The sequence below is a fragment of the Seriola dumerili genome, unplaced genomic scaffold (assembly GCF_002260705.1).
Source record: "Seriola dumerili isolate Sdu_G_001 unplaced genomic scaffold, Sdu_1.0 BDQW01000073.1, whole genome shotgun sequence".
NCBI classification, from domain to species: domain Eukaryota; kingdom Metazoa; phylum Chordata; class Actinopteri; order Carangiformes; family Carangidae; genus Seriola; species Seriola dumerili.
In genome coordinates this window covers 7477841-7494330 of record NW_019174328.1, presented here as the reverse complement: position 1 = coordinate 7494330, position 16490 = coordinate 7477841, and the positions used below count along the sequence as shown (strand labels likewise).

The 16490-nt window shown below is 41.4% G+C and overlaps 1 protein-coding gene across 3 annotated transcripts in view; it reads left to right on the top strand.

The window, feature by feature from the left end:
* Window positions 1–4721: 4721 nt before the first annotated feature.
* pde10a (phosphodiesterase 10A) overlaps window positions 4722–16490 on the top strand; it is a 35977-nt gene continuing 24208 nt past the window's right edge. For all 3 annotated transcript variants that reach the window (XM_022743951.1, XM_022743952.1, XM_022743950.1), the window contains exons 1-2: window positions 4722–4913; window positions 15589–15720. In XM_022743951.1, coding sequence (XP_022599672.1) covers window positions 4850–4913; window positions 15589–15720 — 196 coding nt within the window. In that variant the 5' untranslated portion in view covers window positions 4722–4849. The remainder of the gene's footprint in view (window positions 4914–15588; window positions 15721–16490) is intronic.

The following is a 16490-nucleotide window of genomic DNA, read 5'->3' as shown; positions in this document are numbered from 1 at the left end:
CAGAGAAAAGAGTGCACACTGCCTGTCCAAATTGATACAGATCAAGCCAGAGAGAGCCCTGGCGGACATTTTGAGGTTTTGTTGTGGGGGGGTCCTGTGGTGCTTAGTTCATTTATTCCAACTGTATCCAAACAAATAAAAAGATACTGTGACGCAGATAAATCACAAAATCCATCTGTTGACCTGTCTGTCTGCCTGTGATCTAACCATGTATTTTTTACATTATCCTCAGTCCAGCACAAAAACCAGGATGTAGGTTTCAGTACATTTACTCAAGTACTGCACTGAGGTACAAATTTAACTACTTTACTTGAATATAATTCCACATAATACTTCTACTTGAGGGAGATTTGCACATTTAACTCCAGTTATTTGACAGCTATAGTTACTTCTTGCTTTGCAATTTAAGGTTTTACACATAAACATCAGATGATCTTGAAAAATCTAATGCATTCTTAGAAATGAAGTGCTCAACAGTAAATCAGATTAACCTTTTCTTGATTTAAATAATTTTGGGGATTGGTTGAAGAAAACAAGCAATTTGGATTTGTCAGATGTCACATTAATGCATCAATAAAACAGTTAATACATTCCAATACTACAACTGTGCAGAGATTTTACAGTATTGTATTATTACTTTTACTTTTATAAATTACATTAATACTATTTCCACCACTGCCCAGGACTGCATCTTTATCATAAGTTTAATGTCAGGAGCAGCAGTGTGTTAACATCAATGGAGAAGCCATACTGCTATATTGTATATTTACTACAGATTCAAATTAAAAACTCATTCAACACAATCTTAAAATGTCAGTGTCCTAGTAGCGATTTGGTAAACTATTCTTGCACTTGTACTCACCAGAGATGCCACACAACAACGTGTCCCTCACAAAATGCAGCTCGCTTTGTGAACTTAAAATAGTACAGGAAACATCTGACAGCTCAAGATTTGCTGGTATCATTCTGTTGCATTTGTGTCTTTTTTCCAGCCATTATTCTAAAGTATGACTCCTGTGACTCCACATTAAAATAGAATACACATCATTTTTAATTGTGCTAAAGGGCAAAAAATAATTACTGTTGTACTGTACTGCAAATGATTACTGTGTAGATAAAATAACCATCATGTTCTAGTAGAATTCATGCTTGTCTTTAATTTTTTTTTTAAATAGTTTGTATCACTGTTGGAGTAATATATTAGAGCTGAGCCTCGTCTTGAACCATGTGGACTAATTTTAAACACAGACATCGGTTTAATTTGACAGGTCAAGCTGGTCAGTTTCTTCCTGTTATGTAATAATTCTGCAACTGCTCTGCCACTTTGGAGAGCCATGGATCTGAAGGGTTCACTGGTGGGTCACAGACAGTTGTGGCATCCCTTGTGATCTACCGCATTGCTCTATAAGTTCCTCATCCATAACCGTCTCACATAAGCTCATAAACTTCCAGTCACGAACTTTACAGGAAACATTTTAAACCGTTTGTTTTCTGTTTAAATTTCCGTGCATAAGCTACTTGAAGTGCAGGGAGGAAGCACAGAGGTGAGCAGCTGACAGAGCTCTCTGAACTTCATCAACTCAGAGCTTCTTCTCATGTGTTTTTTTCATGTTTTCATTGTTTATTTTTTCATTTGCGGTTGTTACTTTTACAAATTCTTTTATACATCCTCATCAGTTTCATAATTCAGAATAAAATCTCATCAGTGTTCAGAATATTAAAACCATGGAAATAGTTGGTTTTATTTTTCAGATGAAAATGGTATCTAAAGATTACTTTCACCTAAATGGCTGGATTTATTTGTCTCTTGCTTCAGCAAATTCCCAGGCATCAGAAAATATTATTAGTGTTTCAAATGAACAGATGCATATTTTATGGTAATACTCTTACACTTAAAAGAATCAACATCGTGCATTTGAAAATAACTGTTTGATGTGTTACCTTAAAATGCAAGTAGTCTCTACACTGAAGGGTTATTCTCATGGGGCTAAAATGGGAGGAAACGCGACAGAGTGTGTCAGACAGAATCCATTATGTTATACGTGACCTCTGAATGGACCAGCTGCTCGAGAGTGTAGGAATGCCAGTGATTGATAGCACAAATGCTGACGTAACCTGCCACAGCTCCCACACCTCTCTCTCCCTCTCTCTCTCTCTTTCTCTCTCCTTCCCCCCGATATGATCAGTATGTAATGCTGTGGCCATGAGGGAGTCTGGCACACTTTATGCTGTATCATGTTGCCGACTCAGAGCTGTGTAGGTGCCCTGTGAGCGCTGATAACACCAGCACACATCTACAAAGGTTGTGGCGCCGGGAAGCTCACTTCATTTGGGACTTGATGTGGGATCTTCACATAGACTGTTCACACGGAAAGAAAAAGCAGATCAGTTATTTAGACAGTGACAGTTCACATGCATGTTGATAATTGTTTACATTTTGTACAAGTAATCCGAACTAAGATCTTTATGTTTGCTGTATATTATGTGTAGTTTGTCGGTTTATGGCACAAAATTAGTTCCATGTCAGGATTGTTTTACTCTACCAGTGTCCTGTAAATGAATGATGTGCCTCTTTTCTACATGGATATTCTTAGTGGAAATATAAACATGAGTGGTGATGCATTCCTTGGCTGGTTTTAACGCAGAAATTGTGCAGTGTGGCCCTGAAGACGTCAGAGAGAACTCAAACTGATACAGGAAATCCTTTGACATTTGAACACTTGAACCATCTAATCTGAAACTGGGATGATTCTGTGGTTGTCAGTGTTAACTGTGCCATTTTCTAATTTGTAGAAGCCAAATGATTGTTCATCACTCTTATAATTGTGTATCTGTGTGTTCAGCTTCCATTGTTTTTTACTCCAGATTGTCAGTGCAGAATGCAAAGTGTTCTTCTGGTTGACCTGAATTTGAGGTTAATTCAATAATTTTTATTATTATCACTATGGGACTTGATATTATTTTTATCATTATAGGATTATAACTGTCCTCCATGATTCTTGTGAGCAGGTCTAGTCTAAATATTTCAGCTGCACTGCAGCTGTGCAGTCTTTGCTGTGATTTGCAGAGTTAGGCCTTTGCTGAAGGAATGTACTACATTGATTTATTTTATCATGCCCATTCAAGGCGATATTTACAATTATAATTTATGTAAATGTACAACTGAGTTGGCTTGGTGAAATAAATCAATTGAATACATTCCTTTTGTAAATGCATGTCTCTGCAGATATTTGAAATCAGCAGCTGAAATATCAACAGTGATTCAGAAAAAAGGCAGAAAGACACATCTTATTTTACTTCACACAAATTAACCTAATGTAAAATCTCAAGTGAGATTAGACACTGATAGACCTTGGTGTGATCAGTGTTGAGACTGCTTGCTGGCTCTCTCTCACACATACACACATTGTTTCTGTTTCATTAAATTATCTTTTCTTTATGCTGCACCATAATGAAAGTGCATCTTCAAATATTTGGCATTTATTTTTACCTGATAGATTGCGTGCTTGACACAAGTAGGTGTCCTCTGTTTGCCAGGCTTTAATGAAAGGCTGATCTGAATGAAGGTGCTTGTTGGGCTCAAGTCATTCATAAAAATGTAGCTTTGTGAAACCAAACCTAACTCTACATATTGATCCCTGTTTTTAACTCTCTCTGTCTGCTCAGAGTGTGGCCAGGGTCTGCTCTGGCACCTCAAAGGCAGGGAGGAATCCAGTGCCTTGCTAAAGGGCTCAAGAGCAAGATGATTAAAACCGGCTTCTTTAAAACACTGTGCTGTTCATTACCAGTCAGTATACGCCAAAGTGCACGCTTCATTGTTTTGGCCAGCCGTGCTGTAAATCTGGAGGTTGTCGCCGTCTCCTCCTTGACCACTGAGTCGTGGATCAGGAAACGGCAGCGTGTCTCTGGAGAGCGCTGGGCATATGGCTCGGCCCCTTTTACGCAGCCAAATTCAGGAACAGGAACAGCACTTGAGCAGCGTCAAGAGTACGCTGCCCAGACGCGTCAAACGCGCAAAAACACCGGACACAACGATGAAGTACCCTTCAAATTAAAATAAATGTCTTGCTTTGTAGAAAAAAGAATTACTGGATGAATGTAATTTTATTGATTCATTTTGATAATCAGTTCGTTTTCTTTGACGATGACGCACATTTTAAGCGCACTCTCACTGTTTGTGGTGTCTCTGTGATGTTTGTAGTAGCTTAATACCTCACATTACAAATACGCATGGCTTAAGCCAGTCAGCCACGGGCCTCAGAGCTGTGCGAATGATTCACTGAAGAAAATTCTTGAAAAATGTTGTCTAATTTACTTAACTTCTTGATAACATTTTTTTTTTATTATTATATTCTTTCCAGTAATTCTTACAAGACATTTTACACTGCTTTCGCCATTTGGGTGGTCTTTTATTTTGAAAATTATAGAGGAAGTCTTGCTTTATTGTTGCGTCTGACTTGACATTGGCGCGCTCCTGTCTCACCCTCTCTCCCCGTGTGTGTATGTGTGTGTGTTTACTCCCATTTCTCTGTGTCTATGCGTCGTCGTCTCTGCTCCTCCAGTCTGCTGCTGCACATCCACAGCGGAGCCACCACGCCGAGGAGGCGGACCGACTGTAGCTACACCTCGGCCAGCGGTGCTGGGTTATAGCGCTGGTGGTGGGGGGGTGGGGGCAGCACACTGCTCTTCTTGCCCTTCCTAAAACCGTGCACAGCCTCAAGCATTGAGGACACCATCACCTCAGCGCGTCCTGGAATAGTTTTGCTTTTTGCCCAGACGCACCAAGTTGCAGCTGCAGAGGCGCACTTTTCTCCGTGGCTCCTCTCTCCTCTTGCGCTCACAATCCGACATGGAAGATGGTCCGTCTTCAACAAGCTGTTTCAGAAGGTTAACGGACTGTTTCCTGGGTGCAAGTAGGTATTTTTGAATAACACTTACAGAGTTTAAAAGAAAAATCATAGCTGAAATTTATGCAAAAATATAGACCGCGTTGACTTTCAGAAACAGGGGAGTAAATCGCAAAAACATGGGCATATTTTGGATGCATTATTTCTGCTGGTCCTGCAGGCGGACGTTATTTGCCCGTTTGTCTACTCAACTTTATGAATGACCGATTGATAGCTGATCTAGATGGGTGGGGACTTCATTGGTGGGGGACCAGGCAGGACATGCAATGCGTAAAATGTAGAGTGCGTCTCTCTAATCTTTTTCAGTTTTTAACACAATATAGATCGGGTTCGTGGATACCCGTCTCGGATCTGAGCTGGTCCGGTCTGTCAGCAGTGCTGCAACAAGACATGTCATCAGAGAGCGAAGCGAAGTCTGAACAGCAGGAGCCGGAGTGAGGATAGAAAGTGTAAATACAGTTTATTCCTTAAGAGGAATATATCTTAGAAATATTACTGAAGAACAGGTTAGGTTAATATTCCCATCTAAATTAGTATATTGTTATACTCTCCTATAAACTCATATAACTAATGTTATTATTAATATAATATATAATAAAAGTATATCTTATTCCATAGCTGTGATACATATTTAGTGTCCTAGTAATGCCCTATTCAATTTGGCTCTTATTTCAACTCTTTTGCTTATCTTGTACTTTTTGATAATAAACATCAGAGGCAGATTTCCTCACAATTTAACATTATTCATATTAAAATAAAATTCAATATTTTAAGAAATTGATACAAACAAAATTAAGATTCATATGTATACAAAAAAAAGAAATGCATTTGTAATTTTCAGTCACTAAAGTAAATATCCCCTGTATTTGCCTATAAAATACTTTTTTTTCCTTTGCATGTCAGTGCAACTCTGTGGTGAATTTACAGTCCATATTTTGCCATTTTATCTGCTGTTGTATCTTTGTAATGTTGCTGTGGGAACTCCAAACTTTATCAATTCTGCGTTTCCATAATTCACTCTGTCTGTGTGCCGCATGAATAATTCCATCAGTGGTTCCAGTTGTTTCAGTGGCACCTCAAGTGACCTTTAGTGGCAACCGTGTAATAACAAGTTAGTAGTTTGGGGCCTGGGATGCTGAGTGATGCCAAAGTACGCACATAGCAGTAAACTGCAGTCATGGAATGTATTATTGAGGTACAGTATGTAGGTATCCTGCCCTCACGCTGACCAAAAAAGGACAAGAATTTCAGATTTCACAAAGCCTCCAAACTTTTTGAATTTACAAAACAGCAATGGATGTGGGTGGCTGTCAGAGTCGAATGCCTTAAAGTAACATCCACTGTAGGATGAGCTGAAAACTCATCTGTTTTATACTATTTTTTGAGAGTGTAATTATAAACAAGGCATTCACAAAGTGTAGTTTCGTGTTTGTGTGAGTATCATAGCTCACATTTATGCTGCTCAGTCGGGTTTTTTTTTTTTCAAATGCTGTACAGCTGTCAATTAATCTGGGTTAAATATAGGATTAACTTGACACACTGTTTGCCTTCTCATCGCATGTTTCCCTCTGATTCGTGTGGGATCAGGAAATAATTTGATTATACTTCATCCAAGGCTTTGTGACAGTGATAAAAGCACATGAACACATTCATTTCTCAACTAGAATACACGTCATTATATGCTCTGTATGTTTTTACAGCTCTGTTTACTGAGACTGCTTTCTGTAAATATTACACATATGATAGATCACTTTAAATGTATCCAACAGAGGGTAAAGGAGGGCTTTTATTGTGGTAAAAAAAGTGCGGTTTTGTTTTCTAGCAACTGATGGTATGTTTATCCTCCTATCATTGTTTGTCCTTTCTGAAATTGGACTGGTTGCTGGACAGTCCATTTGCTCCCTAGAGAGACAGACTCCAGTTTGTCAAGACAGCATGTTGGCCCATTCACTCCCTGGTTGCTCATATAATTCTCAGTAGTGACTTAGTCCTGGGATATTTTCGCTGTTTGTAGCCCCACGTTGCGGGAAAATAAATATGCATGTGCGTGTTTGTGTGCATTGTTGCTGGATAGTTCTGGTCAGTATCGGAGGTCAGTCTGGGTCACCCTTAATGTGATCTCTCAGGCATTTTCAAACCCAATTGGTTGTCGACGAATTGCTTAACTCAGTGAAGAAGGCTGCATTGTCAGGCAGGAAGTGCTCACGCTGGACATTTCCTGTCCCACCGCATGCCTTCTTTCTCACAGCGAGGATTTCTCTCAGCACTGTCACAGAATATGTAAATACATAAAGCACCTGATATGACTGCCATATGAAAATTAAAGCCTGATTGAAATTTGAATGGCTAAATAATTCCAGACTGGGCTGAGCACATGCCAAATAGTTTCTCTTTGTGATTTGTCTTCAGTATTTATTTAAACTCTCAGGAAATTCAAGCCAAAGAAAATTAGCTTGTTTGCGGTTTGAACCCTTTCTTAAAATTTTTTTATATGAAGATCTGTGCAGGACTGGATCAGCGCCAGGGCACAGTGCACGATCTGAGTGGGGAAACAGATGACATTCTCCTCAAGGCGTCCGTTGACCCCTCGTCGGCTTGTCGTGGGTTGGTATCTGAGGGGATGGGAAAAGGCCACATGCATGTAGATTTCTTTACAACTTGTCCTCGTGTCAGGGCTCATAAAAGAACACGGCACTGGAGAAGACGCAAGGAATCTGTGGTTCTCATTACCGGGTCCCAACTGGGCCCTCTGCAGAGCGGCTGCAGAGTTCAGCATCAGTCCAGATGTGGAGCGGGGAACATGACCCCTGATAACTGATGTGGCTCTGGGGAAGAAAGAGGGGGGGTCAAAGGAGGGGGAGGGGGGGGGGCAGATGCAGCGCTACATCAAATCACCGGTTCAGTTAAGATGCTGACTCTGAGGCAGCGACTACAGCTTTACTGTAAGCAGTGTTGTAGGCTGCGTGATCCTCCACCTCTGGCTGTCGCTCAGTGAGGGGAAAGCACAAGAAAGTTTTGAGCTGAAGGTTGACCTGCAGTGTGTCTGTAACTGCAGTTAGAGCGTTGCTGCTCGCCTGTGACCACACTATTCGGCTGTGGATCAAGGGACATGCCTTATCTACATCTCAGTTTGCCATTTATAGCCCTTACCCTTTACGTCTATGACCTGGACCATGGAGGTGGAAATAATGCAAATTACATTTCCATGGAAATCGCTCCCTCTCTCTTGCACTGCGTGTATGTGTGTGTGAGAGAGGTGTGAGCTTGCATGTTTGTGCAGCGGTGTTTGTTTTTGCCATGTGGGGGCGTGTCTCTGGAAGTGATGGGACTGCAGTTAAAGTCCAGGGTGAAACAGCGTTTTCTTAATTTGTCACTTTTTCACTGACTGGTGTATTGATTTAGCCACACCGGTCACCTCACCCATGGCTCCTGTGGAATTTGGAGGGGGGAGGGTATGAACCTATATGTGTGTGTAGTGTTCACCTGCATACACACACACACGCACATACACACACACACACACACAAACAGCCAGTTTCACGGGCACAGGCTCAAAGAATAAATGAGGTGAGCAGTGGGAGAGGAGTCAAAGCGTTTTCATCTTCAGTGTTCGCTCTTTTTCCCCATCTTTGCCGCTCACTGAATGTCAGTCTTGGACGCTGTGCTCCAGCCCTCCCATAGATAAGATAAGAACCACATGCTCTTCCCACCTCCTGGCAAGGGAGTCCCAGGCGGACCTGCTGACGCACGCACCCTGCAGCAACCCCCTCCCTCCCCTCCCCTCCCCTCACACCCCCCTTTCCTGCCTCAGCCTCATGTCAGGAGAGTGAAAAGTAGTACCTTGGCAGCTTGCCCTTGACTCTCTGCCAGAAGGAGTGCGCTTCTAGAGAAGTGGTCTTTTCCCTTTTTCTCTCATGTGCATTTTTCATCTATGTGTTGCAGAGGAGGAACATCTTGCTCACTAAACATCGGCACTGCCGGGGTCGGCCTCTGCTGTTGACAGTGCCGCTCGACATCGTCTGGCAGGAGCGCCGGAGACACGTTCACCTCTGTTACGGCACTGTTACACATGATAGCTAACTGTTTCATTGGAAATAGAAATGAATGATGGAGATGGGTGGGGCTGGTTGTTGTCTTAGTAACAGCTCTTCAATCTCTTTATCTGTGCGTGTGAGCTTATTGTTTCTGATAAAAGAAATACTTTCCTTTTGCAGTCCCTCCAGGAATTTGCAAACCTACATAGCAAGAATAAAACAATTCAACCAATCCTCATATTATTTCATAGAGCTTCCGCTTTTATCCAATTCCTGCAGTATTTCAGGAAAAAAAAAAAAAATAGAAAAAAAAAAAAAAAAGAAAAAAAAAAAAAAAAGTAAAAAAAAAAAAAAAGTACACTACTGGTCAAATGAAGTCACACCTCACCCTCGGCTACAGTAACCACCTTCCTGCCAACTGAGTCAATGCCTCATCAACGTTCTCTCAGCTGAGCAGCCTTGTTAAACAGCCTGTACACCCAGGTGGTGTAATGTCTGTTGCACCAAACAAGCTTCACCTGCCAAACCATTTCCAACCTTAAATTTAACCATGTGTGCCTTCACACCTCAAAACAACAACTAGTATTTATGGAATGTCTTGGCAAAGAGTTTTACCTGAGTTAACCTGAATTCAGGGCAAATAGTTTCGGAAATGTGTTCAACTTTGTGGCTAGCTCATGAACTGCTCACATTTTCCATACCAAACATTTTTCTGCGCTAAAACTTTAGAAGATTACTTTTATTAGATATAATATTAAAGATAAATTTAACACGAGGCTGACCTCACCCAGCATCACTGATGTGGACTCTGTCCCACCTGTAACCATGCCCAACTATGATGTCACGGTGTCCCGGTGTACACCTGTACATCGCTGCTACAAGATGAGAACTTCAAACACTGGAGGTTGAAAATCAAACCATGTGACATCACATCGGTTTTCCGGAAATGATATGTTTTTTTTTCCACATTTTTCTGCCATTTTACAGACAAAATGATTATTCAGTTAATCAAAAACAGAATTTGACATTTAACAATTAATGATAAAAATGGTAATTTCCCCTAAATGACAGTGAGGTACTGATTGCACTGCTTTAGGTAAGAAGGTTGTGATATGTGGGTGGAGTTACTCTCATCACTGACGCTCATGTTGAGAGATTCAGATTTTAAAATAGATCTAATATACCCTTTGACTTAAAAAGAAGTAAAAGAGGAAGCCGATCAGTGGTTGAAGATGTCTACTGCAATCACCGTCTCTGTGCCTCGGCTATCAGATGAAGACCGAAGGGATGACATGAAGTGCGGTGTTGTGCAAGCGTAAATCAAACACAACGTTAATGGTAAAATAAGAACAGACTTGTGGATACAGAGAGAGAAACAAGGCCTTGCTTCGTGGTGGTTTCTTTTCTTCTCATAAAGAGATGTGGAGTCAGAAATACTCTAGGGCTTTTCCTCCTGTGTGCCATTGATAAATGTTGACCTGAAAAGTGTCTTATTATGACTCGTGACTCATATGTGATCTATCACCACAACTGACTCGGTGTCAAGTTTCAACTGTGATGCTTGTTTCAACACTTTAAAGTCATTGTACTAATACAAAGCATAAAAAAATATTTATTCATAGCACATTTTATTATACGATGGAGTGAATTACTTAACAGTTTACAGCATCTCTACAAGCCATTTACTTTTCCATATAAAATCAGAGCATGCCTAATTGATTTCCTTAATAAAAAATGCTCATAAACTTGAATTGTAACTCCTGAGAGTTTACTATTTTGACACTTTTTCAGGTGGTTTTGATGCCTGAATTTCCATATTAGCAGCACAAGCTGGTGGCCCGTACTGTCTGTAGGCGCATTCCCCCGTCAAACGGGAGCGTGTTCATATTGAGAGACCCAGACTGAGACTGGTTTGGCCTTCCCTTCCCAGTCCCAGGGTGTGGTGTGCTATAGTCAAGATAAGTGTTATGCAACAATACCTCACTGCATGAACTCAGGCTTCAGTTTTTACACAGGAAGCCCAAGTCTGAGTCAGGCACCAAAATCTCTGCCAACTGGGCTTCAGCCACTCATAAACATGCTGCACAACAAACTACTTCCCGCCTATACATTGGTCTGAACAAGCGACTTCATTTGACTCAAAGTCATTTCAGCACAGAGGTCGGAAGTAAATAAGTACATTTACTCAAGCACTGTATGTAAGTACAATTTGAAGGTACTTTTACTTTACTTGAGTATTTCTATTTTAAGGTATATTTCTACTCCACTGCATCTGCATTTTATATTAAAAAAAACTTTATACATGTATCAAATACAAAACGTTGTTAAAGGCTAAACCAGTAGTTTCCAACAATTTCAGTTTTTGACCAAAAAAAGCAGTGTCTAGTCATGACTCAGACGTCAACAGAGCTGCTTTCCCCTTTAAAATCCCAGATGGCTCCATGTAAAAAAAAAAGAGTTCAAAGGTGCAATATTTCACAAAAAAAGGAGCAAAGATGAGAGATAATTTTTTCTTCATTCCTACCCCATTAATCCTCTCACTACCCTCCAGATTTATCTTACAAACCTATGAAGGGGGCCTGACCCGGAGGTTGGGAATCACTTTACTAAACCAGCTCCATCTCCATCAACAACAGTGAAATCATGCATGGATGCATCGGTGCTCACAGTCTTAACAGTGTCATGTATAATAACATATCAGTCACGGGGGACATTTTTCTGCAGTGCGAGAACTTTTATTTTTGATACTTTAAGTAGATGTTTTTTTGTACTGTCACTTCATTATGATCTTAACAGAGTATTTTTACAGTAAGGCTCTAGTGCTTTTGCTTAGTACAAGATATGAATAGTTCTTTTACCACTGAGTAAATGGCAGTAATGCCCTGCCACAGTCATTGCACAGTCTACAATATACAGTCAATTTAATGTCGTAACACTGAAGACCTGCGCTGGCAGAAAGTTCATGGACTGAAGCAAGAGTTTTTTCTTTTTTGATATAAAGAATCTAAAAAAAACAACCTGTTAGATTTTGGTTTGTGTTTCTTTATCATTGTATCTGTTAGAAACAACTGAAAAATATTTTATCTTATCTTGATGACGCCATTGTCTTCAGCAGTGTTGGCCCCAGTGGGAAGGAAAATATCACTGGGGTTTTACAAAATAAAAGCAAAAAGCCCTGGTCAAACTAGCAACCAAGCCGTTGCTTGTACCACAGCAGTTTCTCGCTCTCTCTCCTGATTGAGTGAGCACATGTGGTTCCCAGTGGGGTTAACCATTCTGGACCACAGCATGTGGGACAGATCTGGCTGCACCTTTGATTAGCCGCCGTAGTCGCAGGCTTGGGACACTGACGCATATCCCACAGCTCTGAGTGTCACTGCGGTCGCATTAGGTTGAGCTGCGGCTCTAAAGACTTCAGAGGAAATCAGAGGGAAAGCCTGTAAGGTCGGCAGAAAGTTGCAGGAATGTTCAGAAAAAAAGTGCCATCAATCACCATCATGCCGTAATATAGTGGCTGTCAGATCAAACCAGTCATTCCTCTGGCTTCTTTTTCCAGAGCACTTTAATAGAGATTGACGACATTTACATTTTTTTTTTCTAAACTAATACAGATAAATGCATTTAATGGGTCAAGATGCCACCTCTGGAGTTCACCTGAACTAACTGTGGTGCTTAGAGCAGATTCATTAGTCATTCACTGAAAGAAATTTTTTAAATTATTTCAACAAAACGTCAAAATTATGTAACTTTGATTTGACATTTTCAAACATCTTTGCTCTCCCATTTAGAGGAAGTCGACCCTTGAAGTCTTTCCTGTCATGTGCACTGCCTTCCGTTAATACATCATATTATTGTATTACATTGTCATATGTCTTCCCTGTAAGCGTTTCATTAATGCATCAAGATAACATAGCTTCGATTGGATAAGTCTGGTGATAGTCACACATACCACGAAAAGACCAAAAGAAACAATGAAGTAATCCCAGTAAGAAGTAGTGTGTGTTTAACCAAAGCCTGATACAGGTTATTGCTCTGTGCAGTAGAGCTCCATTGTCGACCAAAAACTAATAAATACACATCGCAGAGCCGCACTGGCTGACATGTTCCTTCATTATGATGAACATGGGCACTGCAGTTTATTTTGAATCAATCCCAGAAACACTTAGTACTCTTAGTTACTGAAATGATCACCAAAGCACCAAATGTGTATTAATCCACAGCTGAAAATAGTCCCCAACAAATGCACTATTTACATCTGTTTTAGTAATGTTTGATATAAAACTATAGTACCCTGCTGTTTTAGGAAATTATTTAGCCTTTTTTTGTTTTAAAAAAAAAATAATAATAGCACATATTCATAACCTGTTTTTTCATTTATGTTTTCAGTAGGAACAAATGAGCTCGGAGCTGACAGCCAGAGATGGGTTGGGGAAATCGGAAAGTACTGAGAGACTAACACATTTGGTCTTTTCATGTGACTTGTTGACAATAAGAAAAATACAGAGAATGGCCTTTTCCTATAAGAAATTACAAGCTTGATGCGGATTAGTTGATATATATTATATTATGCTCCCCACTCTTTATGATATGAATAAAAACATTGAATTTAGTTGTACTTTCATTTAGGTTAAGCGTTGAGTTAGGGTTCAGAGATCTCTTTCTTTGCCAATGAGGCCTCACAAACTCCCCTTTTCCACAGTATTTGCTGGTGTGGGCTCACAATTTTAAGCACAAGGATGTACCCAGGACACCGTTTTATGAACCATTATATGCCCCCTGCAAAATTCTTATCACTGCTGTTTGTTTTTGCCCCATGGAAATAGGACATTTGACTATTTTTGTTCATGTGCACACATATGATTGCTAAATAATTTTTAGAGCCCATCGACACAAAACTTGTATTCATAAATTCACACAGCCTCCTTGTGTTTTCTTTTTTTTTGTGGTGTCACTAATCACAGTGCCTTCTTTGTGTGTCAGATAGGACAAAGTCGTAAGGGTCTTTTGCAGTGCTCCCATTTTACTCCTCTCTGCGTGTCTTTCTGTCCCCTGCAGCTCCCCTCAACCCCCCTTAACTTTCTCTCATTTATTAAGCCGTATTCTGCCGATGTGCGTCAGAGCTGGCCAGGAGTCTCGTGAGGCGTTCCGCTCCTGAAGAGCTGTGTCTCGTGTCTGGACAGCGTCAGACCGCAGCGTCCTCCACCCCCCAAACTTACCCCCACCTCTGTTTGCCTTATTTGCCTGCAACCACAAGCCTGCTCGAGCCACACACACACACACACACACACACACACATATATGCGCACACTAAGCAGATGATCCATCGCAACTGAAGATCAAATTATTTGTTCTGGGGGAATAAATCAAAGGTCGTAGGTAGCTGCTGACTGTTTACCGAAGTCAGGAGCACTTTGATTCTCAAATTAAATTCAAATAAGTAAAAGTTCTTCCTAAAATGCAGGTTTTAAACACGTTTCATTGACGTCCATCAGGTTACCTGCAGCTGAAGTGGATATTTGTATCTTTTGCAGCTGGTTTTATTTTGTCATCTGGCACAACAGTCCAGTCTGTGCCACCCTTCATGTACTTGTGTTTTTGTCCACAAGTGTCTGCAGCCATTCTCTACCCTGATATAGAGGATTTCAGACAGACGCCCCACTTAGTAATATTTTCATGCCGTGTGTGTGTCTGACAGCAGAACACATGCCTTCCAGCTGCATGTCCTCCTGTGATTCATAGTTGAAGGGAGTCTACACAGATGCTGCTGATAACCAGACGTTTCGTGAGAAAGCAGTAAAATGATCGGGGCTGTCTGAATACAGCGGCCCTCTTTTCTACTGTTGTCTGATAACAGATATCAGTCCTGTGGAGCATATCATAAAATGTAAATTCAGCACTGCCATAGGATTTGCTTTTCCTTATTTAGGAATCATCACTTTTGGTTGTGTCATATGTGAGTGTTGAGTTCACGGTCCCATGGTGAGATGACGTCTCACGGCTGGATTTAGTCTTTGTTTTAGACACACACTCCATTTTGCGCGAGTGACCTAAACATGATGGTTTCCTAGTGCATCATGACGGCCTCTCAGACGCCAGCGGGTATATTAAAAACAACTTTCCCTCAACGATGGTCTGGCAAATGGCTTTTTTCCCTGACAACAAAGACAGTAAACAGCAGCACTTAGCGAGCTCTCAAGAACCTAATTGCCTATTAAGCACAATCGAGTCCTCCTTTATCCTGCTGCCTCTGTTGGGGGCTCCTATCCCTGGAGACACAGCTTTACAGTAAACATAAGTGAGCTAGCCCAGCTATCTGAGAGCTTTAGCCGGAAAATAGGCGCTGCTGCCGCACTCACCTCACAGTCAAGCAAAAGAGAGATGACCTTCCGTTGCTTCTAGCCTGTGGATTTGTTTGGGTGGCTGTCGGGAACACTGTGGGCCAGACTGAGACGTTATTTCCATCCTCTTATATCTTAGGTTTCTCTCCTCCACACTTTTCTACTATTTCCATGATTTTGTGCAACATCTCCCAGCGTCATTTTTAATTTCTATTTTTTTTTTTTTTTTTATTCTTACGCTTTGCTTAGTCATGGATAAAGTTATGCTGTGCATGAACTAAAAGACATTTTTGTTCCTGTGCTCTTCAGGCTTGACAGATGAGAAAGTGAAGGCCTACCTCTCGCTGCACCCGCAGATGCTGGACGACTTTGTGTTGGAGAGTGTGAGTGCAGAGACGTTGGACAGATGGCTGAAGAGGAAGACCAGCAGCAGGCCTGCAGGTATACCCACTCCCACACACACACACACACACACACACACAGGGACAAACATGGAAACACACACACACACACATGCTGTGGCTCTCCGGATCACTGTGACATAATGATTGGATCAGCGGATTTCAGTATATTGACGCACAGTTGTAATTTCTGTAATATTTTACTTTGGTTAAATGTTTGTACTTTTTAGCTCACATAATCCCATACGAGTTCCCGAGGAGTCAACCACAAATACAGGCTGCCATGAATATCTGCAGCCACGTCAGTCGTTTGCTTTTATTGCTCTGAAAAACTAAAACCTTTTCTCTTAAAGACCAAAGGATAACCAGAGCCCAGGCAGAGTGTAACTCTGCGGGTTCCATTTATTATCCCAGCCATTTGCAGTACAAATCACTCATCTTCACGTGTTTCCTTTAATCGTCAGTGTGTGTGTGTGTGTGTGTGTGTGTGTGTGTGTGTGTGTGTGCGTGTGTGTGTGTGTGTGTATGTGTGTGTGTGATAGACAGACGAAAGGGAGAGGGAACGGGCTTGTCGGGTGTTTACGGGTCATTAGATGTGTTTGAGCGGGCCGAGTTGAGTCTGTGCCGTGCGCTCCACACACAGCGGACTGTTTCTCAGACCAACCGCATCCATCAAGGGCCCACAGAGCTGGCACTCTGCCCAGTCGAGCTGCTGACGTCAGAAGCGACCTCCAGAGACATGCAGCCGGCTGAAGGGGGCCCAGGGGAGGGGCGGGGATGGTGGTGGGGGCGGTGGTGGTGAGGGGTTGT